Source organism: Astatotilapia calliptera, chromosome 9 (genome assembly GCF_900246225.1).
Source record: "Astatotilapia calliptera chromosome 9, fAstCal1.2, whole genome shotgun sequence".
NCBI classification, from domain to species: domain Eukaryota; kingdom Metazoa; phylum Chordata; class Actinopteri; order Cichliformes; family Cichlidae; genus Astatotilapia; species Astatotilapia calliptera.
Window position 1 is genome coordinate 22,060,495 of NC_039310.1, and position 24,630 is coordinate 22,085,124.

Genomic DNA, 24,630 nt, shown 5'->3' on the forward strand with positions numbered 1-24,630 from the left:
TTGTTAAGGAAGTTGTTCAAAAGTCAACCTTTTTAGTCAGATACATCAAGGCTCGCTAACCTTCACATAATGCATAACTGAACCTTGTTCTGTGGAAGGCCCCGAGCTCCTTGTGGCATTGAGCCTATCAGCCAAGAAGTTGATCAGAAAAATACCTCACACAATTGCAGTAATCCCCTACGCGCTTGCTGTTGGGTTTGGTAGAGCTTGAACGGTCTCTCGCTCTCTCCCTCGTATTTCAGCCTGCACTAATCGTGAATGATTCCCTCTGTCTTTAGCTCCAATGCCAGGGCCGGTGAATCAGGTACATAAGCCTAAGCTGCTTGGAGAGGTAGTCTTATTAAACTCTAGCCAGCTGCTGGAATTTTTCTTCCCCCTCTCATTGTTAATTGGGGAGTCTTGAGTCTTTCCCGGGAGTTGATTTGCAAGAGAAAGAAAAAGGGAGCAAGAGATTATTGCACAGGAGGAGAGGAGCTTTGAAGAAGTGTTTTGTGATTTCACCGCATATCCTCCACTCCTCTTCTCCTTGTTCGCTCTCCATGTGCTCCCCAGCCAAAACGTGTTTGTGCCACTGACAAACAGCGCTTTGAGAAGTTCGAAGGTGGAATACAGCGCATGTCTGGCTTTGGCTCAGAGGTACAAGAACACCCCTTCTGATATTTTGAGCTTTTAGAAAAAGTGGTAACTGGGGATGGGGGAAACTATGGTGCGCAATGGCCCTTTGTACAACATGCATGTCCCAACTTTGGAGACTCTGACTGAGTTCAGGCCAGAAGGCGAATCAGACGGTTGGGAGTGAGGGACCGATTGGCATGTGGAGGAACAACAGTCCTCGTTCTTAACCTGCGCCTCTAGAAAATGCCTTCAAAAACAACAAGCTGAGCGTTTTGTTTCACTTGCTGTTTCTTTGAATTGGCTGGGCATCCTTAACTTTAGCCCCCCTCTTGTCCCAGGGCCCAGTTCTAAGAGGTACTGGCCCCACTCCATATCTCATTATCTCTTTCAAAATTTCATTTTGTCATTGCATCCACGCTGTCTTTTATACTGCCATATTAAAGGCCATGCATAGGGTTTTCTTGAAAGGTATTTGAACCAGAATCCTACAATAGACACCCCAGACAAGAGGAAAAAAGGGAGAAACCTGGGTTTTAGGATTTAATGAGCGGCTTGCTGGGGGTGAAAGAAGGATAGAAACCAAGTGAGTGAGAGCAATACAGAGTGCATTTGTAGAGGGTCAGAGAGAGAGAGAGAGAAGGAGGAGAAAGAGTAGTAAGGGAGGAAGAATGCAGGAATGGAGCACCAGGTACCATTATAGTGGCAGAGAAAGCTCCTGAAATACTAGAGCTGGGGCGTGTGCTCTGATCAGGACGGCAGTGAGCACAATTACCTTCTTTTCAAATCCTTCAGTGACACTGCGGGAGGAAGGAGGACTTTGAAACTTGAAAGGCAGGAGCTCGCTTTCAACCTCAAACGCGAGCAGGAAAGGGCTCTGAAATTTGTTCAGTGCTCCCCATCCACCATTAGCTTGTTTCTTCCTCTCGCCTCCAGGCATTTAAGCGCTTTTTGAAAAGATGTTAAGAAATTCAATCACCATAGAGAGAGCGGGATAGTTCTTTTTTCTGTTTTTTTGAGAGGCATGCTTTTCCTCTGGTCCACAGAGGACCGGCCTGCTGCTTTTGTGTTGGGCTGAATAGACCTGCAAACTGGTAGAGGACTGGATGCGGCAACCATGGGAAAAGAGAGGGAAATAAAAGAGGAATGAAAAATGAGGGAGGGAAAAGGGGAAAGGGTCTGCTGGGCTGATGGTCAGAGTTGGAGAAGTGTTGCAGGGTTGAACTTTTCAAAGTTGCATGTGTTTACCTGTGTCTTCTCTGTCTTCATTACCTCATTTCTTGACAGATGCTCAACACGTTAGAAGGATGTAAAAAGTTTCCACTCGCCAGGTACAAGCAGCATAGAAGAAAAACCTTACCAGAGACTCTCTTTCCTCCACTGAGGAGTCAAGGAGTCAATTGACCCTTGTGCTGCAGAGTGTTTGTTTAACTCTTTAAGGTCCTATGAACTGATGTAATGAACTCCCTCTAGGTGGTATATGGTAGAATGATGAAACCCACCCAGGGCTTGCTGGGGTGACTGGAGGGGGGATGGTGGTACTGTGACAGTGCTGTGATTGAACTATTAGTCGCTTGACCTCCCTTTAGGGAGAAAGACACATCTGAATAGCGGTGGGGGTCACCGAGAAAGTAAAAGGAAAGAAAAAGACAGAACACGAAAGATTGAGGACAAGAAGAGTAGTGCTCACTGAAATAGTTGGCAAATAGAAATGTAAAGTATAGATTTTTTTTTTAAAAAAGTAAACGCTTGAGTCTCCTTTGTAGTTTTTCATAACTTCACGCTACACCATGTCAAGCCCCAGTGATGAATGTATTTATAAAACATCAAATATATGTATGAAAGTACAAAAACAAGCTCATGAATATGTAGAAAGTTTCTACTTTCCCAGATGTAATGCTAGATTTTTCTGGATGTTAAAGAATTGAGCGTGCACAGTAGGAGCCGGAGCTGCACACAGCCACACGCTCTGCCCTTAGCATCGCTCGCTCCCCGCATAGTTTACAGTCTCGACTTCCTCAATTCATGTCAGGAGATGAACCCAATTCTGAAATCCCTTTATGTTAATATTGCGCTTTGCAAGCGCAGACCTATTAATCCAGCTTTAACCGTATAAGTTGCATTATTCCCTTAATAAGATCACTGGCTGTGCAGTATAGGATTAAATACTTATATCATAACTGACACTGTCATTTCCCGGGGATGAGAGCGCCTTGCTTCTCTGGTTGTCAGTTCCGCGTTAAGAATCCTTGAAACTGCTGCCAGTGCTGCACGAGGGCACGCTGGTCCAAACGCAGGTAATGGATGTGGGAGAGTGAAGGGAATAAAAGCAGGACCCTTGGGTTGCTCCTCCTGCTCTCTCGCTCTCTTCGCCTCTCTCAATCTCATTCTCCCTCTCTGTTTTTCTCTCTTAACCTCCTCCTTTCTGATCGCTTCTCTTCTTCTGTGAAGTGCTACAGCTCTATAGCAGCACTCTTCAGTGCTTAAGGTAGTGCGCTCTTTAATCTGGCCCTCGCCTCTGTTTCTTAATTGGCAGTTGGATGCTGTTGGGTTGCGGCACATAGTGGGGGAGCTGCTCACGCTGTTAGGCTGCTAATACTGCAGTACCTCTGGCGCCAGCACAACGGTATTTTGCCAGGTTCCCGGTGAGAAGCGTTAATACAAGAAAGAACATTGGAGTGTACTGATGACCAGCAGCCTTAGTGGTGAACTCATAATTGCATATAACCCGGGCTGAACATGGAGACCTGCGGGCAACACAAGCTGGAACTGAAGGATTTGGCTCAGGGCAAAAAAGCAAGGGCTTGCTCTTGACAAATGATGATTTTTTTGAATCTATAACATACAGATGTCTCAGTTCAAAGCAAAACCTAAGAAAGTACCCAAGTCCCTAAGATCACGTGTTATTGAAGATCATTTGGAATTCATGTTTTGACCCTTTTGATAGTGCAAAATGTCAAAATATATAAAAACAAAAATAATTCTTAAAATAGGCCACGTACAAACAATCACACTCTTTTAAGGTCTGGCCTGCCTATCTAGTTAGCATGTCACCAGTGATTTTGCAGAATTTCCCACAAACACATTAAAGTACTGTTCACTAAAATATCCCAGTTCAGTCTGCCCCTGAGCATCATGACGTCCGGGCCTAAATCATCAGGCAGGATTTATGTCCTCCTGTTTTAAAGATTAAATCAACCCAGTTGAAAAAAAATGACATACTTTTGATGGCATGTTTCTTTCTGAGTTAGTCTCTGTGGTATCAGACTACAGAAAGGGCTAATACCAGGTCACGAGGATAACTGACCCTTATATATGTCATCTCAGAGGTCAAGCCAAGGGGTCAGAGGTCAGGTCTTTCTGGTGGAGCTTAGCCCTTGAACTCAGCTCCACATTTATCCGCTTTATACAGCATGCCAAGCAGCTTTCTCCAGAGGGCCTCCTAATTTCCCCCTTAGACACAGATAGAAAAAGAGAAAAAGATTTAGTTTAAGAGTGAAAGGTGGGGGTTGGTTGGAGACTGAAGCAGGGTGGGGTTGGTGTAGCCAGTGATGCTTGCTAACGGGCATCTTTGAATGCTGACTGAACGCCTGAGTTGTTTTCTTCATGAGAATTTATTTTTATATAAAAAGAGAAGACAGATGTGAATTTAAACACTTGTTCAGATGTTTGGAATTTTTTCCTCCATGGTGTCCGTTTGCTCATACGCTGACTGCTTCTGAACTCTCATATCCAGGGGCTGAAGGAAGGCAGATTTACCGTAGGTTTCAGGTGTGCAAAGCAGCTCCTCCTTTTATGAGCTCCCCCACTACATGAGCAGCGTTCATAGCTACAGCTTTTATTCTGATATCTGTTTAAAAGAAAAATGTGTTGCCCTTCCAAATTTATAACACTGGATTCTTCTCCTGTCTTTCTGTCTTCATGTCCACGCAGAGGACGAGAGTTCAGGCACGCCTTACCACCGTGAGAGACGCAACGCCATCAGCTCTCAGGTCCCTGACAGAAGCATAAATGAGGAGCCCTCTACGTCTACGGAGGAACGCCCTTCCTTGCTCAAGAAGGAGCAGCACGGTTCCCTGCCACATCTGGCTGACCATGCACTTCCATACCGGGGCACGCTGTTTGCAATGGACCCTCGCAACGGCTACCTAGACTCGCACTATCGTAAGTCCGCGAGCCACAAACACAAGAGCCGCTCACTTCATTTTAAAATGGTAAACTTGAAACTTTAACGTGTAAAGTTGAGAAGCTACACAGCTCAAGGACATGCTTGCAGAACCCGTAATGCTGAAGCCAAGTTTCCCTTTTTACTGTAGGTGAGAGGCAGGGCCGCCAGATGCTTGATTAAGTCTGACAGATTAGCCCTTCTCTTACACTCCGTCTCTCCTCTGCACACAGATACAGGCACACACACTTGTGAACGCACGCACGCACTCTCGCCTTGTGTTGCGCTTGGGAAGTTAGTATGGGGAACGGCCAGCGTAGCTTCTTAATTCCCTCATTAGGGGCCTGTCTGAACACAGTACTCAGCTTTCTCTCATCAACACACACTTCAAAGTCCAAAAGCAACGCAGAGTCAAACCTCACCACCCCCTACTCTGCCTCTCGGTCTCTCTGGGACTCAGAGACTGTATGAGAGAAAGGCAGAGGAAGACACAGAGAGGGAGAGAGTGCGAGAGAGACTCACAGAGACAAAGCCCGAGAGAATCGGGTGAAGGAAGGAAGCTGGCAAAGATAATTCCAAGAAAAGGTGAGACACATAGCGGCGGTTAAGTAAAAGAAATGCTGGAGAAGGGTGTTTGGAGAGCAAAGGGGCTGATTTGGAAGTTAATCTGGTGGCCAGGACTTTAACTGCAGACAAGGATTTGATGTGATAGCTTGTTTAGTTTGGTTATACTGGTGCTGAAAGGGAGCAGGAGGAGTGCGCCAGAAGGATTTTAATCCAGCGGCAGTAATGAAAGTCCAGTGGACCCCAACCTTATACTGTAACTCTATTTATTCAGCCACTTCATTAACTGCTTCTCCATCGTGGTTGGGTGCCTGAGAGTCATCAAGGTGCCTCTTTAAGGTAAAGGTTACTTAAAACCAGGCAGTTCTCTGGACAGAACCCTCGAGGGCAGAACATTACTGCCCATTACATCCTGACCTAACTCAGCAACACTGCCACTTCTCATTTTATGTATGTGTGTGGGTATGTGTGAAGGAACTCTGGTGGTTCCAGACCACTGAAGCCTCGGGGTAGGAGTCAGGAAGGTTGGAGGGGTGGGGGTTGGGGGGGGGGGGTTAAGTCTGAGGCTTGGGGTCATGTGGAAAAGTCACAGTCTTGAAATGGAGAGTTCAAAAGCAGCAGGAAAAGTCAAAAGGGCTGTAGAGCTTCAAGAGGAATTCTTCGTGCACGAGGACTTGAGAGGGTGGAAGACTGCAGACGTATGGAGCAGACAGGAGTAGAGGACTGTGATAGCAGTGATGCTGGGATGTGTAGGCACGTGTAGGCATGATGCACAGACATCTGCAGCAAGGTTCTTGTAGTTTTTGGTTTTTCAAGACAAGGATTTACTATGTTTCTCTCTTTTCTGGTGTCGACCAGGAAAAACAAACAATTTACATATCATGTTGGGATCTGCCAAATTATCACAGGCATGATGAAAATATTAATAAACTAAATAAGAAAAACAACACAAACATTTAAGAATTACACAAAAAGTTGATTCCCGGTGTTCAGGGAAGAATGAAAACACCAACAAGGTCGGTGTCAGTGACTTCTGGTGTTTTTCATTGATGTTTCTATGATCTCTCCTTCGCTCAGGAAGACTTATGATTTGAGATGAGAGCATTGCTGTGTAAAACACCTCCTTCTGGCCCCAGGTGTTGAGGACATGGGGAGTTCCTAAAGGCAGCGGTCCCATTCTGTCTGATTGAACCCAGTACCAGAGCTCAATCCCCATGAGCTCTGACGATCTGAGGGTCAGCAGATCGAAAGGGGTCCCCCTTAAACCTCTGCCACCCCCTCCCCAACCCCTGCTCTTCGGCTGCTTTGAACCAGGAGCCTATAGCATCTGTCGCCACTCCTGCACCACAAGGTGTAAAAAGCTACGGGCTCCTGTTCTGGTTTCTGGTTCAGTACACAATTGAGCACACATATTTTGCACATACACACACACACACACACACACACACTTAATTCTCCTGTGGCAGTCCCTCTCTATGAGGGCTTTGTCACCTCCTTAATTCATCCCAGGTGTGTGCGTGCGTGTGATGGAGAGGGGGCCCTAAGCCGTTGTGCTGCGCTTGCACAGCGCTCCACGCCATGCAGCAGACAGCCAGGTAAATCCGATTACTCTTACCGCTAGTGTGTGTCAGTGCTTAATGTGCCTAAATGCGATGGCACCTGCAGCCTCACCACACCTGGCCGATGGGTCGTTAACATGGTGGCGAAGCTCTGGGAGGTGTGGGAGTCGAGCAACCACAAGAGACCGAAAGAGGGGTTTATCTTCAGGGCCTCGCGCTCTGAGTAAATCTGCGCTATTCACCCAGACTTGTGATCTCCCACTCTTCTTATGTCCTTGGCCTAAGTCTCTGTTTACTCTGGTTTTAACACCCACTTCAGCGCAGAAAAGAGGAGGCACCAAGGAAACATTGCTCCTATTGTTAGCATTAGCTAATCGTGGTGATGCCTGAGTCTTAGCCGCTTTTCTTGGGCAAACACTGGATAAGAGTCCATATCCTTCTTACCACAACGCTAATACATGAGGCTTTGCTGCAGGATAAGGAGAAAGGATTGAGATGAGGATTAATGAGGGAGAAGTCTTTTTTTTTAAGATCTTTAATTGTGTAGAAGTGTGAATGCGACGCTGTGCGCTGACATCTGTCTACATTGTGTGCTGATTAGCCGGTCAGTGGTCGTGCAGCAACAGTGAGCCCACTTGCTGGCGACGCATCTCTGCTTCCTCCAAAGGGATCCTCTTTTTTTTCTTTTTTAAAGTTTCTCATCTTTCCCTTCTTTGCCAGCCTAAACACATCTATGGAGGGACTTAAATCGCGTGCTTTTCAATGGCTTTCTTACAAATGTTGAAACTACTCTGAATGGTTGATGAATGCAACCAGTAAATTTGCAAAGCTTTAGAGATGATGCTAAAGAATTTCGTCCCTGAAGTGAGAAGTTTTGTTGCTGTGTTATATCTAGTCTGGGCAGAGCAGGCACAGCAAGTATCTTCAGGCTGTGATGGATAACTATCAGTTCAATAGTCTTCGGTTTAGCTCCTTAAAAATCTAGCCTAGATCTGGCTGCAAGGGCTTAATCCCCACACACCAAAGCCTTGCTGTCCTTGACTGATCTCAGAAACCAATTGAGCTACGCACAGGCGGTGGAGGTATGGATCTTTTGGCCGGAGGAATCCTGCTCTCTGATCCTGGTCAAAGGTGACTGCATGGATCATACTGGCCCTGTGTTTGGGGAAAGCTACCGGGAACGCTGAGCCGTGGTGTAAAACCTGTTCCACGATTTTATGGTTATAGGGAGAGGGGGGTGGGTGTCCAGTCACAGGGGTTAAACTCTGAACCGCTGCGCCAAGCTGATCTCAGGTCTACTCGGCCGTAGCACGCCGGCCGCTGCCCCGGCGTCATTCTGTCTGCCTCTATATCAAAATGCAGCTGACCACTGAACTGAATTAGCTGTCATCAAACTGTACGTGATCCACACAACAATGGCCCTGGCCTCGCTACAGTTAATTACAGTCCTTGGTCGCTCACTTCGTATGGACTGCACAGGGCCTTTCTATACGTGGCAGAGAGAGGAAGCACTGTGCGCTATGTATAATGTAAAGTATAAAGTGTGTGCATGTGTACGAGGAGAAAAAAGTAGCAGAGTGCTCTCACCGAACAAACTTTCTGATCTCTTGTTGGTTTAAATGTGACAACCGGCTTGGATGCAGGTTCAAACATCCCCCCCCTCAAACAACTGAGGAGAGCCTGGGGTGAGAGGACACGTGCCTGTTTCAAGGGTAAGTGTTTGTCTTTGTGATTGTTTCAATATTGGCTTTTTGAGCGTGGTGGCATGGTGCAGTCCCCCAGTGGTGTGCCGGCACAGAGAAGCCTGGGGCACACTGCAGGCGATGGAAAGGGATCCCTTCCATCCACCTCCTTTCATCAAAAAAGAACAACATGGGCCTGTGCTCTGCCGTGGCCCCTTGGTCCAGCACACCAGGGATAATCAGATGATCCCCTTTTATACAGCTTATTAGAGGCATCTCGCACCGTAAGATAGGCAGTATTCTCGCATGCATGTGCCTCTTTGTAGTTCTTGATGATTTAAGAGGGTTAAGCGGAGTTTGAAGTGCTTCAAGAATGCACTTTCATACCATCTTAAGGTCATGCGGCGCTTTTACCACAAAGCTGATGTGTGTGTGTGTGTGTGTGTGTGTGTGAAAACGGCATATCTCTGAACAGTAGCAGTTCCTATTAACAATGACGAGATTAAATGTGAAGGAGCTAAGAAGAATTAAGAAGAATTTCTAGAGGACTGAAGATGTTCTCAGTGTTTCTCAGTGCCGTTGTAGCATCATCTGCCAGTGTGTTTACCCTCTTTTCCAATGTGATTGGTTAATCGAGTCGCAGATGCAAATAGGAACAATGGCGCTTTGTCGACGGGAAAGCTTAAAAATGAAGATTTGTTGTGTCTTGTCCATCCAAAAGGAGAATAAACACTCCCTCCTGCTTACATTAAGCACCAAATTATGAAAAGAAGAAGACTAAATACCCATGAGGGCTTCTCCTCAGCTCTCCGGTTAAAGCCACAATATCACAAGATTTTCCTCTCCGCTTTGAGTTACCCCGTATTCACCAGTATGATAGAGTCCGACATGTTTCTTCTGAATCCATATCTCATCACTTTTTTTTTCATTTGCATTCCTCTCACATAGTGCCAAAGATAAGCACCCTTATCCCTCCAACCAACAACCCGTATCTTGCTCTTGTCTCTGGAGGGTCACAAGTATATATTGTTCTACATGAAGAAGAGGCTGATGAACATAGTATAATTAAAATGTTTCTAACGGCGTGGTGAAGTGGAAGATATCGCTGGAGAGAGGAGAAAGACGGAAAGGGAGGCACGGCTGAGTATGAGGGTGTAAGTGAGACAGAGGGCTAAGAAGTAGAGAGAAGAGCAGTAGAGAGTGTAGGGGGTGGGGGGGTGTAACAAAGCAGAAAATGAAGAGAGACATAAAAGAATGGGAGCTCAAGGAGGTCAGGCCCATCACAGGCTTTAGTGTTGCCTTCAAAGATGCCTGGGACAGGTGGCAGCTCCAGACAATCTCGCACCACAGAGCAGCATCCTCTCAGGACGAGATAAGGGATTCCTCCATCCAGGCACCCTCCTCCCACCTCTCCTGCGTGCACACACGCACACACCCCACCTCCCTCATGCCCACCCCCCCCCCCCTCCCTCCCATCTCGGGGTTCTCCCAGACGGGCCGCTTTGATGTGGCTCAGTGTGAGCGGGCAGCTGTAGGCCACGGGGCTGCAGCAGCGCTGCTGGGCCACTGGGCCGGCGGACCGTTGGGATCCGACTGGAGCGCGGCTCAATCAGCGGGGCTCTCCGGTGCCCGGCACTTTCAGGTCTCATTAAAGCGCTCCGGCAGGGTTAATCCTCTTTAAGGTTTACATGGGCCTCCGTTTGTCTCTCTGCCCAGACTGAGGGAACCCCTGGGCGCCACCTGCGTGACAAAGACTCAAATCACTGTGACACAACTTCCCTCCGTCTGTACTCCTCCACACCCCTTGTATGTTCTTCTCACTCCTCCCTCTTTTCCTGCATCCGTCCCCTGTGCATTCTGCCTCCTTGTTCCTGCCATTCCCTTGATAGTACCTAGGCCTGGTTCTGAGTCTTTTAGGATTATTTGGGTGGAATCTGTTGACAGCAGTGTAGTAAATGGATTACAACTTTGTCCTTGTTTAGGGATGCTGTGAGGAGGGAAAGAGGGAGAGATCGGGGAGGATGTGCTTTGAATAACGAGAGAGGCAAAGAAACAGAGATAGACAGAAACTGGGATTAACTGAAGGAATTAGGAATACAATGCAAGAGTGAGAGGGTGAAAGAGAGGGTAAGGTGACAGCAAAGCACACTGTACAAAGAGTGAAGAGGAAGGAGACTCAGAGTTACAGATGGTGTTTTACTCATAAGACCCAAATGGTCCAGAGGCATCAAACTGTATTTGGTCTTACAGAGCCCAGGAGCCATTTGTCTGATTGTTGTAACACTGGGCTTTGTCTTTACTCTGTGACACGTAGTTTCCTTCCACCCGCCTCAAATAATGGCCACATACCTCTAGAGACCTGAGCAGACTTTGTCTAATGTCTGGATTCAGTGGAAGATAGAGCAACAGCCACTCAGCCCAGGGAGAAAAAGCCATTTCTGAGCTAGATATTTAAAGGACTGCACTGGTAGTTTTGAATGTTTATGGTGATAAAAGATTTGGGCAATCAAGTGGTGCTGCATTGGTTAGCACTTGTGCCTCACAGAAAGAAGGCCATGGGGTTGAAACCGCCTGCCAGCTGGAGCCTTTCTGTGTGGAGTTTGAGTGTATGGGTTCTCTCTGGGAACTCCCGTCTTCCTCCCACAGTCCAAAGATGTGCATGTTAGGTTAATGGGGATCCCAAATGTGAGTTATCTGTCTCTCTGTTAGTCCTACGATGGCTGTTCAGGTCATACGCTGCCTTTCGCCCTGTGTCAGCAGGGATAGCCTGCACTGGATAAGTGGTTATGAAAATGGATGATTAGTTAGATTTAATTCACATGTTCTAGCTGCTGGTTTCACAGCATGAAAAATGCATGAAAATTAACTCACGTTGGCTTTCGACTTGCCAGCTTGTTTTCATTCCCAGGGCGTCAAATACCTTGCAGTCAAAGCTGCCGGCATATCACAAATATGCATGGTGGCCCGTGGCCTCGGTGCCAGGTTTATGTCAGTAGTGAGACAGTTCTCATTTCCAGCTCATCACATACACTATATTTAGCACGTTCTTCTTGAAAGTGTTCCATTAAAACGTATGTGAAAGTATAATTTTTCCATGAGCAGAAAAAGAGGCAGGTTTAAACACGCAGTGTTATCTCCTGGCATCCAGCAATAAGTCAAGACACAGGTGCCACAGGACTGCTACGCATTTCTTTGACACCAGCATTTATATAATATCATGGATTTGAAAATTGAAGATTATTGAGGAAGAAGAACATTGAAAAGATTCCAGGTCATGTTTTGAAAAAAATGAAGTGGAACAGAGTGTTTTGCGGTTAAGTAATGTGATGCATTTTGTCTGCTCATACTTAAAGCTCTCTCAGATTGTATTTCCCACTTTAAGTCACATTATCGGGCTTTTCTCACTCACTGTGAGGGATTTATAATTTTAATCAAGACCCAGAGGTGAACTAACAGCAACAATGGCTACCAGCAAATGCATTTAGCGAACAAACTACATTAACATTGCTTGCTGCGGTCAGTGGCCTCTCAGCGTGAGTCAAAATTGAATAGTCGTCCATTTTCCCCAGGCGGCGGCGTCCAGTCTGTGTGTTATTAGAATGCAGGTGTGTTAACCTCGCAGTCACTGTCACACAGCCACATGCAGTTTTGGTATCACCTGCATATAGAGGCCTGAGGATGTGATGTGACACTGAACCGCATAGAGGGTCAGACTGTCCTGGTAGCCTGATGCAGCATGGACAGTCGTGAACACACTCTCTAATACGACCTCGGCTTGTATCAGAGTAGTTTATCGTGCATTTTCTCTAATACAGGCATTTAAATGCATCAGTGGACTCTTTTCTAAATAAAGATCTCAAAAAATTCCAAGCCCAGTATTGGCCTTGAATTTGAGTGGAATAAATCATGCAGCTGAAGCAAAATAAATGTAGCCAAGTCCTGCTTAGTTAACCTGAGGTTTAAATCGACTCCCTTTTATCTGAGTCGTCATTGTTTGGCGAAAAGGAGATAGACAGATGCAAGAGATACAGAGGAGGAGGTGGAGGGAGAGAGAGGTGTAGTGTGGAGTTTTAGCTGGTAAACTGCTGCGTCTTTTCTCAGCCGAGTCGGGGAGAGGAGGCTGGAGGGTGGAGTAGGGCAGAGAGGGTGCGGGAGTGAGGGGAGAGGGCCAACGCGTAGCTCTTTGTTCTACTCCCGGGCTTATCCCAATCTGGAGAAATTCGGGAAATGTAAGAGATAGATGGGTGCTCCAGAGAGGCCCAGTGAAATAACCTTACTAGGATACAGGGGAAGAGAAAAAAAGAGGGTGCATTGCTGAGGTTGGGTAGTGCTGGGGGCCCCTGGCAGAGATGTGTGCGTGCTTAGCTCCACTCTCTAGCATTAAAAAATCCTTAGATTGGAGTGCAATTTGTTAAGATTACGACTCTGGTTCGTAAATGTTTTACAGCTGTGGAGCTCTGCTGAGTTATTTGTGTAACTTATGTCTAAATGTCCTGCAATTGGATACATATTTTAATGGGTAGTCATCTGTAAATCCTCTAAAAATATGAGATAAAGTCTGGCAGGGAATTGTTGCATGTCCTGCAGGTGGTGTATGAGCAAAGTAAACCCCTGGAGGGAAAAAATAAAAAGACCCAGTACTTAACAAATAAATAATCTGTTTGAACATTAAGTCTCAGAGCAAATATGCACAGACTTGCGGGCACTGACTGACTTGTTCAGTCGACATCTGACAGCGAGTAGCGATGGAATGTATGCTCAAACAGAAAGCCTGTTATCGTGCAGACGTTTCTCTCTTTCACGCTCGTGTTCCGTTCTCTGCCTTGTTTTTCTTTTCCGCTGTGTTAATTGCTTTTTACCAAAAGAAAGACTGCTTGTGTTTAATGGTGTGAGAGCAACTGAGCAAGAGAGACAGAGAAAGCACGAACAGCAGAGAAGATAAAAAAAAAAAATCTATTGACTTACAGAGGAAGGGCAGAGTGTGATCTGCCAGCCTCGTACATATGATGAATGGCAGAGAGATTGGCAAGCCAACACTTAACATTTTTCTTTTATTTAACCTCTCTGCTTTCTTTCTTCTGCCTCACTCTCACTGTTGGTCTTTGCTGAATAAAGGCTTGTTTTTATCTTTCTCTATTCTCGTGCCCGAGCATTACATACAGCGGAGAAAGCTCTGCACAGCACGAACATTAGGCTAATTTATACAGCGGTAATTAGGCCATTAGACCTGAAACAATCTGGGACCTGTAATTAAGCAAAGCGCTCCAAAAGTCAACAGCAACTCCCATTGAGCTTAGCTAAACAGTCTCCAAAAGTGTTATTTACATGTCCAAACAGCTTGAGGTCTCAGTGTAAGCAAACATGATGAGAGGCGGGGTGTGAAAGGATTGATCACAGGGGGAATTTAGAGGCAGCTTCCAAACTATGTCTGCTGATAGTCTGTTGAAGGCTTTTTTTTTCAATCTCTGGCCGGCCTGATAATGATGAGAGGCTCAGCGTCACATCTCTGGAAGCAAGTGTGATCAGAAGTGTTAAACGCACCAATCATGTAATAGTTCGAGCAGACTCTGAGTACTCACGGTAAAGCTTGTCTGCAGATATGCCATAAAGAGGAAAATATGGTGTAATACTCTTACAATTTTATATATTGGAAGCAGGGTTCGAAAATAACACCTGGCAAGCACCAAATGTCGCAAGTAAATCTTGTAAGGTTAGCTTAGTTAAAACAATACTAAGAATCTCTGTGATATCGATTACAGGTTCAGCCCTGTATTCAACAAACCCTGTTCCTGCTCTGTGTCTGTGCAAAAAAAAAAAAGTCAGTGAGTCTTTTAGCGTCTGCTTGCAATCAAACAGTGAGTGCAAGGGTCCCCGTGGACGTCCGGATGAACGCCTAATTTTTGTGACCGTACAGACTCATCCACCCAAAAGTTCAAGCAGACTTTTAAGAAAAAGTATAAGAGAAACGTGGTGTCTCCAGCTGTATGTGTCCATGTGCTGCATAATCAAAGCTTGAGGAGCACACCATGAAAGAAGCTGGGGGTGGAGATGGGGTTGCAAAGTGGCTTGCAGATATGCAGCAACTGTAGGCAGTCTTAAATAGCATCGAAATAGCATCGGATCGACCAATCTGTCAGGAATGTTGCTGAGCTGGACTTTGTCGACTGATTTATTAGCAATAAAATTCCATTGAATTTTAAACTCACGACTTGTTAGCCGTTGACCAATACATTAGAATAATTTGGCTTCACAGCCTCTCCTTTTAAATACATTTATTTTAAATAAATAAACATATAATTTTAGCACAGATGTAAGGAAATGCATTCCTGCAAACCCACAAATGCATTTTCCTGTGCTCAGTTTATTTCAAAAAGTAAAAAGCTAAGAGTTAACCACAGCTATTGTAGCAGTTCCTAATATGGGGACTTTTGTGGGGTTACGCTATTAGACAAATCAGTTATAGATGACTTTATTCCATAAAAAGATGGAATGGAAGAAAGCTGGAAAAACAGCTGTACAAAGACCTGACCACTGTAGTCTCTCCTTTAAACACATTCATTTCCTTTAGCTTGAAAAGTTATTCAAATGGACCAATCGAAGAAAGCACTGTCTGGGTTTCACATCATCTATTTCTAGAAGTCACAATGTAGCAGGAGTGAGTATAACACTCTCTGTCTTCTTTTCCACTTGTACTTACTTCCAGAAAGGAGCGGCACACACGTGCGCTATTAAACGTGCAAATACACAAAGTCTTGAGCATCTTTGACGCGCTGCAAAGTGTTGCAGAGTTGGGTTCTAACTGTGGGCCCTGCTGCAGACGAGCATGCCTGAACAGTGAGATCACGAGCGAGGAAAGAGGTGGCATAATGAAATCTGGCACTCGCGGCCCCGGCACAGGCTTCATATGTTCCACATTAGCAATTCACAAACCTCTGGAGCAGGCCCCAGCAGCCCTTTTCTCACTCCGCCTTAGTCGCTTATGACAAACTGTCACTGGCTCTTTGTGCTCTCGCAGTGGAGCGTCGATGAGAAGTGCAGCGTTTATGGTGGAGTGTTTCGTCCTTGGCTGCGGGTGACACTCTGTGCGAGCAGAGTCAGTGAACCCTCACCGCGGGAGAGGAGGAGCCCAGGTTTTTGCCGTCAAGACAATAAACTCACAATGCTGAGTTGACAACAAAAGAGCAACAAGGGGAAATTGTTTGTATTATCAACACCCAAATCAGAATTGCAAGTGACAGCTCAAATTCTGCAAAAGTATCAGCTCACGCTTGTTCCGGAGCACGTTTAAGACGCTTTGTGCCAAAGCTTCCACTATGAAAGGAGATTAACCAATAAGGATATTGCAAATGATGTGCTTTAGGCTTTATCCTCCCCTCGTCCTCACCCCCACCCCCCACCCCATTCTTTTGAAATTATTCAAGTGTCCAATAAAGGACAAGTCAATTACCATCCTCTCTTTAATGAGGTGGAAGCTGGCTTTTGGTCCTGAGTACAGAGTGTTTGTGTGAATTAGAATTAATGAGCCTGGTCAAAGTTTGCTTCTAATTGCCCTTTCATTAAGACCCATTTGTGATCATGTCTTAATACCTTCCATCCTTTCTCCTAAAAGACTGAAAAAAGAGGGGGGCAAAACAAAAATGAACACTGCTGCTCTGAAAAGTTGCACAGAGGTCATTAAAATGTTCGAGAGGAGCTCTGAAGAGCTAATGAATTAGTTGAAAGTTATGAAAGATGCTACTACAAAAAGTTCCTGATTCTCAGTATTTGATTGGCTGACATGCTTTAAAAACATAATTAACTTAACTATACGTAACAGGGAGAAAAACCGTTAGGATTACACTTTCTTTAGGAATGCTCGAGCGGCCGTGGTGTGTGTGGCCACAGTGGGAAGGTAAAAACTGTGACATGTGTTTTGGCTTCCCGTGTGCCTTCCAGCTGTATTCTGTATTTGACAAAGAGAATACCCGGAATATCCAGAGAAGCAGGGGCAATTTAGTTTGGGAGTAAACAGTAAGGAGTCCCTACAGGAAACACTGGAGATAGATTGCAGGATGGAGGCTCTCCCCTCTTTTTCTCTGCTCTCTGTTCTTCGTGACTGTATACATTCCCTGTAGTGACACGGGTCGGTTTGCCTTGCTAATGGGGAGCTGTGCTTGGTGTAAAAGAGGTGGCAGGCTCTATTTAGATAGGGCCGTGGTAAAGTAAACTTCAGACTTGGATTTAAATAAACCTCAGCGGAATGGTTTGCCATGCTGTAAAGTCGTGGGCAGCAGAAAGAGTAGGAAGGAAGGGAGGGAAGGAGTGAGAAAAAGGCTCTTGTTTCAGTACAGGGCTGTGCTGAGTGAGTGGCTCCAGAGACATAAACAAAAGGGGGATCTGGGTAATTCAACGAGGAGCGGCGGATGTAGGAATGAAGGTGTACGTTGCAGCGGTGAAGGGGTGGAGTATTTAAATTGATAGCACATTTTTTTAACCTCAGTAGCTGTCTGTTATTGCACAACATGACAGAGGCTATAATAAAGTTCCTGCTATGTGGGCAGGGATGAGTAAGATTAGAGAACATGAAGCTTTTACTCCCATAGACGCTGGTAAACCTGATGCTTCATTTCCGAGTCTGACAGCCAAGGGCCGACAGCCCGGGAGTGGAGCTGTGGAGAGTAAACAAAGCAGATTCTGCTCTTGTCTACCAGCAGCCCATCCCTTCATCCCAGCATCCCCTCATCCCTCCCGCCCTCAGCAGCTCTGGAATCAGCTGAGGTGAGCCAAGCCAAAACTGAGTCATCAGGAGAGAACTATCAAACAGACAGAGACGGAGTGGTCAGATACTTGCCAGAGCTGCATGGAGGAGGCTTTTACCACTTATCTCTGCTATTGTGAAAAACAGGATGAAAACCCACGAGTGCTTTCTAGAAGTTTGCCTAAGTTTTCTCTTCACTTGTTGAACAAATTTTCTGTGAAACTGGAGAACTTTATAGCGTACTGTTATACAGCATGATGCAGAAGTTGACTTATGACTTGGATTTAAGAGCTGTTTGGACACGGGGTAAATATATACAATTTCATCCTGAAGTCTGACTGGCATCCTTCTCACTCATCATTGCAGGGGTGCAAACTTTGCAACTTTGCCCTCAGTTTTAGCAACTTTCTTTTCTTAAAAAACAACTTGTGCGTCTCCACAGATGAACCACCCCATTAGAGCACGTCTCTAATGGGCTTAAGCGTGGTTTCTAGTGTATTTAAAAGTAGAATGGGAGGTAGAGCCATCAGCTTTCAGGCCCCTCTTCTGTGGAGCCGTCTTCTAGTTTGGCTTGAAGCTTTCCTTTTTGTTAAAGCATGCCATTATGGGCTGGATCAGGTGACCCTAGACTGCTTGGGCCTTCCCATGACGCACTTCTTCACTCACCTCTAGCCCTGTCTCCCTTCCCTCACTCCTCAACGTTCACGTCAGATGGCTGCCTCTCCCTGAGCCTGCTTCTGGTTGAGCTTTCTTCCTTCCCACTGTTGGGAATAGTGCTTGCTCAAAGGGTATTGTCTGATTGTTGGGGTTTCTCTATGTTATTGTAGGGTTTTTACCTTACACTATAGAGCACCTTGAGTCTCGCATTGAGATGACTGTTGTTCTGATTTGTAGCCAGATATAGATAAATGATTGGAACTGAACGGAAAGCCTTGCTCTCCTGCTTCAGACAGACTAAAGCAGGCTAAAGCTCCAGGTTGTTTGTGTTGATCATCACTGAAGCTCTGGAGCTTCCCAGGAAAAAAAAGATCTTTGACACTTAGTTTAGGATCTAGATTTTTCTCTCGCTTGGTTTCTGCTGCTTCATTTCTCTTATTAAGACTCAATACATTGCAAAGCTGTAAGCCTAAGCAAAACTAAAGTGACCACCTCTCAATTGTAGCTGTTGCCCCAAGCTGGCAGTGATTAACCCAGTAAATAAATGAGCCATGAGGTAAGCAGAGACCCGAGATCAACACCTGGTGTATTGCCCAACGATGCAGCTGAATCTGTCATGGCTCAACACTCGTGGAGCTGTTGGGCACCTCACCGTTTGGCAATGTGCCCTTTTGGCTCACGCTTCCAAATGTTTACAACCATAAAAAAAATAAAAATAAATATATATATATATATAGCTAGCAGCCTCAGAGACTTGCTGCGTGACGTTATACAGATGTTGACACATGCTTAGCCTCGGGGGGATGATAATGCAACTTGGCACTGGTCTCAGTAACACAGGTAATAAAGTGGCTAATGTTCTAGCAGTGAGATGCAGTTAATCCGTGCGCAATGGTCATTTGCTGTTTCTGCCTTGATATACACACTTTAACCTAACGTGTCAAAACTTAAGCAGGCACCTTTTGGTTGCTTGTTTCGACTCGTCCAACAGTGGGTGCACGGTTGCGACACACAAATTCAGCTTCAAGTTACAACTATATAACAACGAGTGCAAGTCAGGGTTCGACGATGAGTGCGTACGTGTGCAAAGTCAGCCTGGTTGTGGCAGTTTCAATTTCTGCTGTAAAAATTAAAATAGAGAGGGTAAAAGTAAAGAAAAGGCTTGAAAACTCATATAATACAAATATTTTAATGTTTTATCTGGAGGTGGGGGGGGGGGGGGTGAGAGAGTGAAAGAAGCCTCTGGATTCTCTGTGATAAAACACCAAGATGGAAAAGGATGTTTTTGTTTCCCATTTTGTTCGTTTCAGTGGTTGTACTCAAATGTTATCCTTTGTACAAAACCATATTATGCTTGGCACGGTGAGAAATGTGCCATTTGGCTGCTTTTCCTACGCTTATTTATCCCTGTTTATTTTGAGTTCTCTCAGCCTTGAGACATGTACAAAGACTTCCTCAGCTAACATTTTTCGAGCGGCGCAGCTTTTAGCTCGGCGCGTTTAATGAGGTCTCATTTGGGTGGGTCCGCTGAAAGATAGCCATCAACCACTGCCTTTCATTACTGCTGCTATTTAGATTAGCCGAGGAGGGAATGGATCCACTTGCAGACGTATTTTAGGAGAACTGGGACTTTTATAAACTGTAAAGAAAAACAGCTCATGTTTCTTATCTTTTCTGTCCCGCACAGCTGCTCCACAGTTCTTCCCCACCTTCCACCCTCCTGTGCCAATCGACGACAGACATACCCAGGGACGGTACATCTACGATCCTTCGCCTGTGCCCCCTCTTCACGTGTAAGTGTCTCGCACTCAAGCACAAAACCGCAGACTTCAATTTTGCTGATCATAACACAGGAGAACACATTTGACTCAGCCGCATGGTCCGCTACTAGCGGCGATACAAATCGAGCTTAGAAACTTCCTTCCGCCTGTGGGCGTGGAGCATCCTCCTCATGGGTGCCGGGGCGCCTCTCTTTGCCTTTTCAGGATCAAAGGCCACGGCCCCGTACGTGCGCAACATGATCCGCATGTCAGAGACACGCAAATGAACATGTGTCAGAGACAGGGAAATGAGAGCAGGGCGAGGGAAGCCTGGGAGCGCGCAATTCTCATAAGAGCAGTGATCAAGCCCTGTCAAGAGAAGGAAGCAATGCCTCTGCTGACATCTACCCATCTCTGACAGACACAGATGAGCTCCTGACACATGAACTGTGTACAAGTAACCTCCCTGCCTCTTCCAATCGCATTTGTGTGCATTCGATTCGTTTTGAAGCGAAGTAAAAGCGAGGCCATCTCAGCTCTCCAGTGGTAAGTTATTATAAACAGGGTAACTCTTATTGCTTTAGTCTGCCCCTGTGGAGTGGGTCCGATGGTGCCTGCCAGGTCAGCAGAGAACTTCAAAGTGCTCAGCGAGCTCGCTCGCATGCACAAATTGCTCCTTTCTCCTCACTATTAGTCACTACCTTCTCTTCTACTCTCTCGGTCATTTGTATTCTTTGCATCCAAACAGTGCAGGAGTCCTCGTCCTTGTGGCGCTTGTTTCCTACCCGCCGACACGGAGGAAGCGATCAGCGTGCGACGAGGACAAATTGGATGGGGCAGCTACTTGGGCCGCATTATGTTTGATATTCTTCATCATTATCAACTCCCCCCTTTCTCCTCCTCAGGAGTCATATCTCTCCCTTGCTGATGTGCCACTAAGCGTAATGAATTTTTTATGTCCCCCCCCACCCCCGTCTCCGGCCCACCCCACCTCTCAACCCCTCGTCTCCTGCTCAGAGGAGGAAGGGGGGGTCGAGGCGAGGAAATAAAAAAAACAAGGGGAGGTGATTGATGCCTCGTGTCACTGCAAACAAAATGGCAAATATAATTTAGCATTTAGCTTATGCGCAGATAATGGGGCGAACACGCTCAGGCAACATAAGCTCAAACAAACAGCCGGGCTTGTTATCCGTCAGGAGCGCTTTGGTACGAAGCGGAGCAGCAGGTTAGGGAGGAGGAGAAAAATGAGGAAGCAGGCGGGGGGGGGGGGGGGGGGGTTAGAGGGACAACACGGAGCTGAAGAATTGAATTAAGGGGGAGAAGTTACGCAGCAACGGTGTCTTCAGTCACTCTGTCCGGACGGGAGTTATCTGCGCGCTTGGTTTGCTGTCACTGGAGACACGGCCATGCTCCTGCCACGCTACTTAGGGCCTGTTTATCCAAACCATTAGACGTGGAGCTGTTTAATATGACACGCTGCGCTGAGGGAAACTATTTGTCATGATTATAAAACAGCTGTTGAGTGGCCAGCCTTATTTAAATAAAGTCTTGTGAGCTCACTGTCATGCGCATTATCTGCGGGCCCTACGTGGGTTTCATGCAGAAATTGTTCTCATCTACTTTGGATTCTTTTGCACAGGGAAGCAGCAATATTGCCTGCTTGATTAAAAAAGCAGCCCTGAATTCCTTGGTGGGAAGATGCGCTCATCACTTGTGGTATTACAGCTGCGTCCAACCACCTGATGGCAAATTGGAGTTAATTACACTCCCAGATTTTAGGTTTTGAGCGAGTTTCAGCAACTAAACTTTACGACTGTGAAACTACCGCAAAAGCGTAAATCTCTGCCAGGATTTAAGCGATGCATTCTGCTCGGTAATGCTGCTTGTAGGCAGCCCACGCGAGGCAGTCAACGTATAGCTGTCGCTCGGGGGAAATGGAGGACAGGAGGCGGCTTATGGAGAAATATTGAATTGTTTTAAGACAAGTTCTCCTCGGTGAGCAGAATTAATCGTTATTAGCCCCCTCAAAGATATGCCTAAGTACACAGGGACTATTATTGCAGTACTTCCCCATGCAACCTCTCATTAGGGCCTGTAATTACAGTTGGGTTGGCCCTGCGGCAGTTCCATCAATCCAGCCGGCTTCCCCCCGCCATGCACACAAGCCAGCCACCACCGGGCATCCGTGGCCGGAGAAAAACACCACGAGCGCCCGGCAGCTTGTTTCCTCTGTGCCACAATGACACATACACCATCCGTACGTGGCAAATGAACAGAATCATATCCTATTACTGTGAAGGGCCTAATTGAAACGTGTTTATTTATGGCCCTCGTTTTCAGACGAGGAGCGGGCGTTAGCAGCGCAGCTAACGGGCTCCAGTGATATGAGGCGGTGGAATTAAATTAAAAGCTCATAAAATGAAATATGCTCCGTATTAGCTGTTTGACACTTAATTTGCCTTCAAATGAGCAGAGGAAATCACAAATTAACTGTCCTTTGTTTTTTTCTCTCTCGCCTCTTTACCTCACCGCCCCTATTAGGCAAGGGAGAGTGCAATTACAGACAGAGGCTAATCGTTTAGTTTATGAATTCTTGTGGGGAAGGTACCAATGTGCCATTCAATATTAACGCCTCGGGGTCAGGAGAGGAGGTGGGGGGTGGGGGGCAATTTCTCTTTACTGAGAAATTTATATTCACGTGCAAGAACAGCACTTAACAAGAGTTTCAACAATCTCAGTCTGAGTTGAAGCTAATCCCAACAACCAACAAGAAGCGTTTAACAGGTTTCTTTCTTTTTTATCTGAAGTAACCTAAACTTTACTGTCCTGCACTGATCCGGGATCAGCTGGAGTCTTTTCCTCCTTTAAACTTGGCCAGTTTTCTGTGTGTCTGTGTGTGTCTCTGGTCTGGAACCAGCTTAACTCCAGACTTAGCAAAGAGAGAAAGAGTCTTTCCTGCCTAAATAAACACATTGATCTGTGAAGAGCAGGCTCTCCATGGGAGCTTTGGTCCCCTTTGTGCTGGTTTGGCTTAATGGGAGTTTGGTGGTGGGGTGGGGGGTGTGGGGGTGAGGCCAGCTCCAACAGAAGAGACCACTCCTTTCATTCCAGCTTTATTGCCTGACCGCGGTACACAGAAAAACAAAACAGCCCTCTCATGCAGCTCAACGCCGGCTCTGGGTCACCCGGAGACCGTGCAGAACAAACAGAGGTATTCGTCACAAGTCAATTATCGGCATCAGAATTTACTCTGGAGTCCCGGGCCCTCGTGCTGTGAATGGGGGGCCACTAAAACGACAAAACATTCTTAGGGGATAAGCAATTGACTCACAACCTTTCGCTCATTTACCGTATGTGGATTTAAAAAAGAATTAGTCAAGCCAGCGGAGTCAATTAAAGAGTCTATAAAGCTGTAAAAGTAAACGAGCACTCTAAAGAGATTTTTTTCATGAAAGGTTTTCTTTGTGGTAACTATTACTTTAAATTGCTTTCCCTTCCTATAAAGTAAAACATGCATATATATTCCCCACTGTATACGTCCAACCCCCCCAAAAAATGCAAAATTAGCTCAGATGCTGTCAGTTTTCTCTATTCTCAAGATATTAACAGACCTTAAGGACTCATGTGTCTCATAAATAAAGTAAAGCGGTTTATTTTTCTCTATATGTGGAGTTAGGGTACAGGTGGGGGGCTTTGCGGGTGTGTTTCCATGTTCCCGGCCTGTGTGGTTATTTCATTCATGACCAGTGTTTGTTCAGCTGCAGGGCTGACTAGAAGGTATTCTGGAGGACCGGGGAGGGTGTGGGGGGAGAGTTGTGGCACATCTCTGTCATCACAACAAAACCTCAGCTCAGAAACGATGAAGCAGGGAGGAATTAATTGGCTCCAGGGCTGCGTGAGCTGTTGCTTCTCAAGCTTTGTTTCATTTAAACATGGCACCAACTTGACTGAGTCACCTTGTTACCCTCTAAATCCAATCAGCTCAGAAGTAAAACGCAAGAGTTCGGACGCATCGCCCCATACGCACTTCTTCCTCCCCGCTTTCCTCACTGAGCGCGCCCGCATGGGTTTTTGTTGTTTTCTTTAAGATGTGCGCCGAGTTCCTTTTGTTATTTACATAAACTGTTGTCAGAGCGCCCAATCTGCTCACGGAGGAGCCGAGTGTTGCTTTGCATAAAGACCACGGCCTTATCTCAACACCTCCTTCCAGACGGGATGAGAGCGAGCATCGCAATACGTTGCACACACACACACACACACACACACACACACACACACACACACACACACACACACACACACACACACACACACACACACAGATGTGCACACAAGCAGCATAACAATAACACAATCAACAATAAAAAGACAAAAAAGGACCTGGCGTATCTTTTCTAGAAGCTGGTGGAAACGGAGCGTTACTTACAGTGCGATTTGAGGCCTCGTTTAATCATTAAAATGTTCTTTTCAGCCACTTTCTAAAAATACAGTCCAGATTTTCTACAGAAAAATAATATATGTAAAGATTTTTTTATGATTATTCACTTTTGAATCTGTTTTCGACTAACATAGAATGAGAAGGGTAGCCATAAATTGCATCCGGTGTAAATGACCGCTCCACCATCACATCTGATAATCTCCATCCAGATGTGCTTCTGTCACCAGGAAGCAGTGGCTGAAAGATGAAGGCTGCTTTTTCATCTTCCTCTCTTAACTGTCCAAAAAACCCATTCTGTGTGACTTCATAGGTCACCCCTTTCTGGTGGAGTCACCAATACCGGCCCGCCCCCTTCCTTAGTCCCCCCCCCCCCCCCACACATGCACACAATCCCCCCACCCCTTCTTTAATACTTTCTCAGTGGAGTAAGTCGGGGGGACAGGCGGTCACGCAGTA

At 46.0% G+C, this 24,630-nt stretch overlaps 1 protein-coding gene across 2 annotated transcripts in view; it reads left to right on the forward strand.

Annotated features, from left to right (window-relative positions):
• gli3 (GLI family zinc finger 3) overlaps nt 1-24,630 on the forward strand; it is a 96,190-nt gene that overhangs the window by 32,540 nt on the left and 39,020 nt on the right. Inside the window, exons 3-4 of one of the 2 annotated variants that reach the window (XM_026179958.1) lie at nt 4,546-4,776; nt 19,664-19,769. In XM_026179958.1, the coding sequence (XP_026035743.1) occupies nt 4,546-4,776; nt 19,664-19,769 (337 nt within the window). The other variant, XM_026179959.1, reaches the window with a different exon arrangement.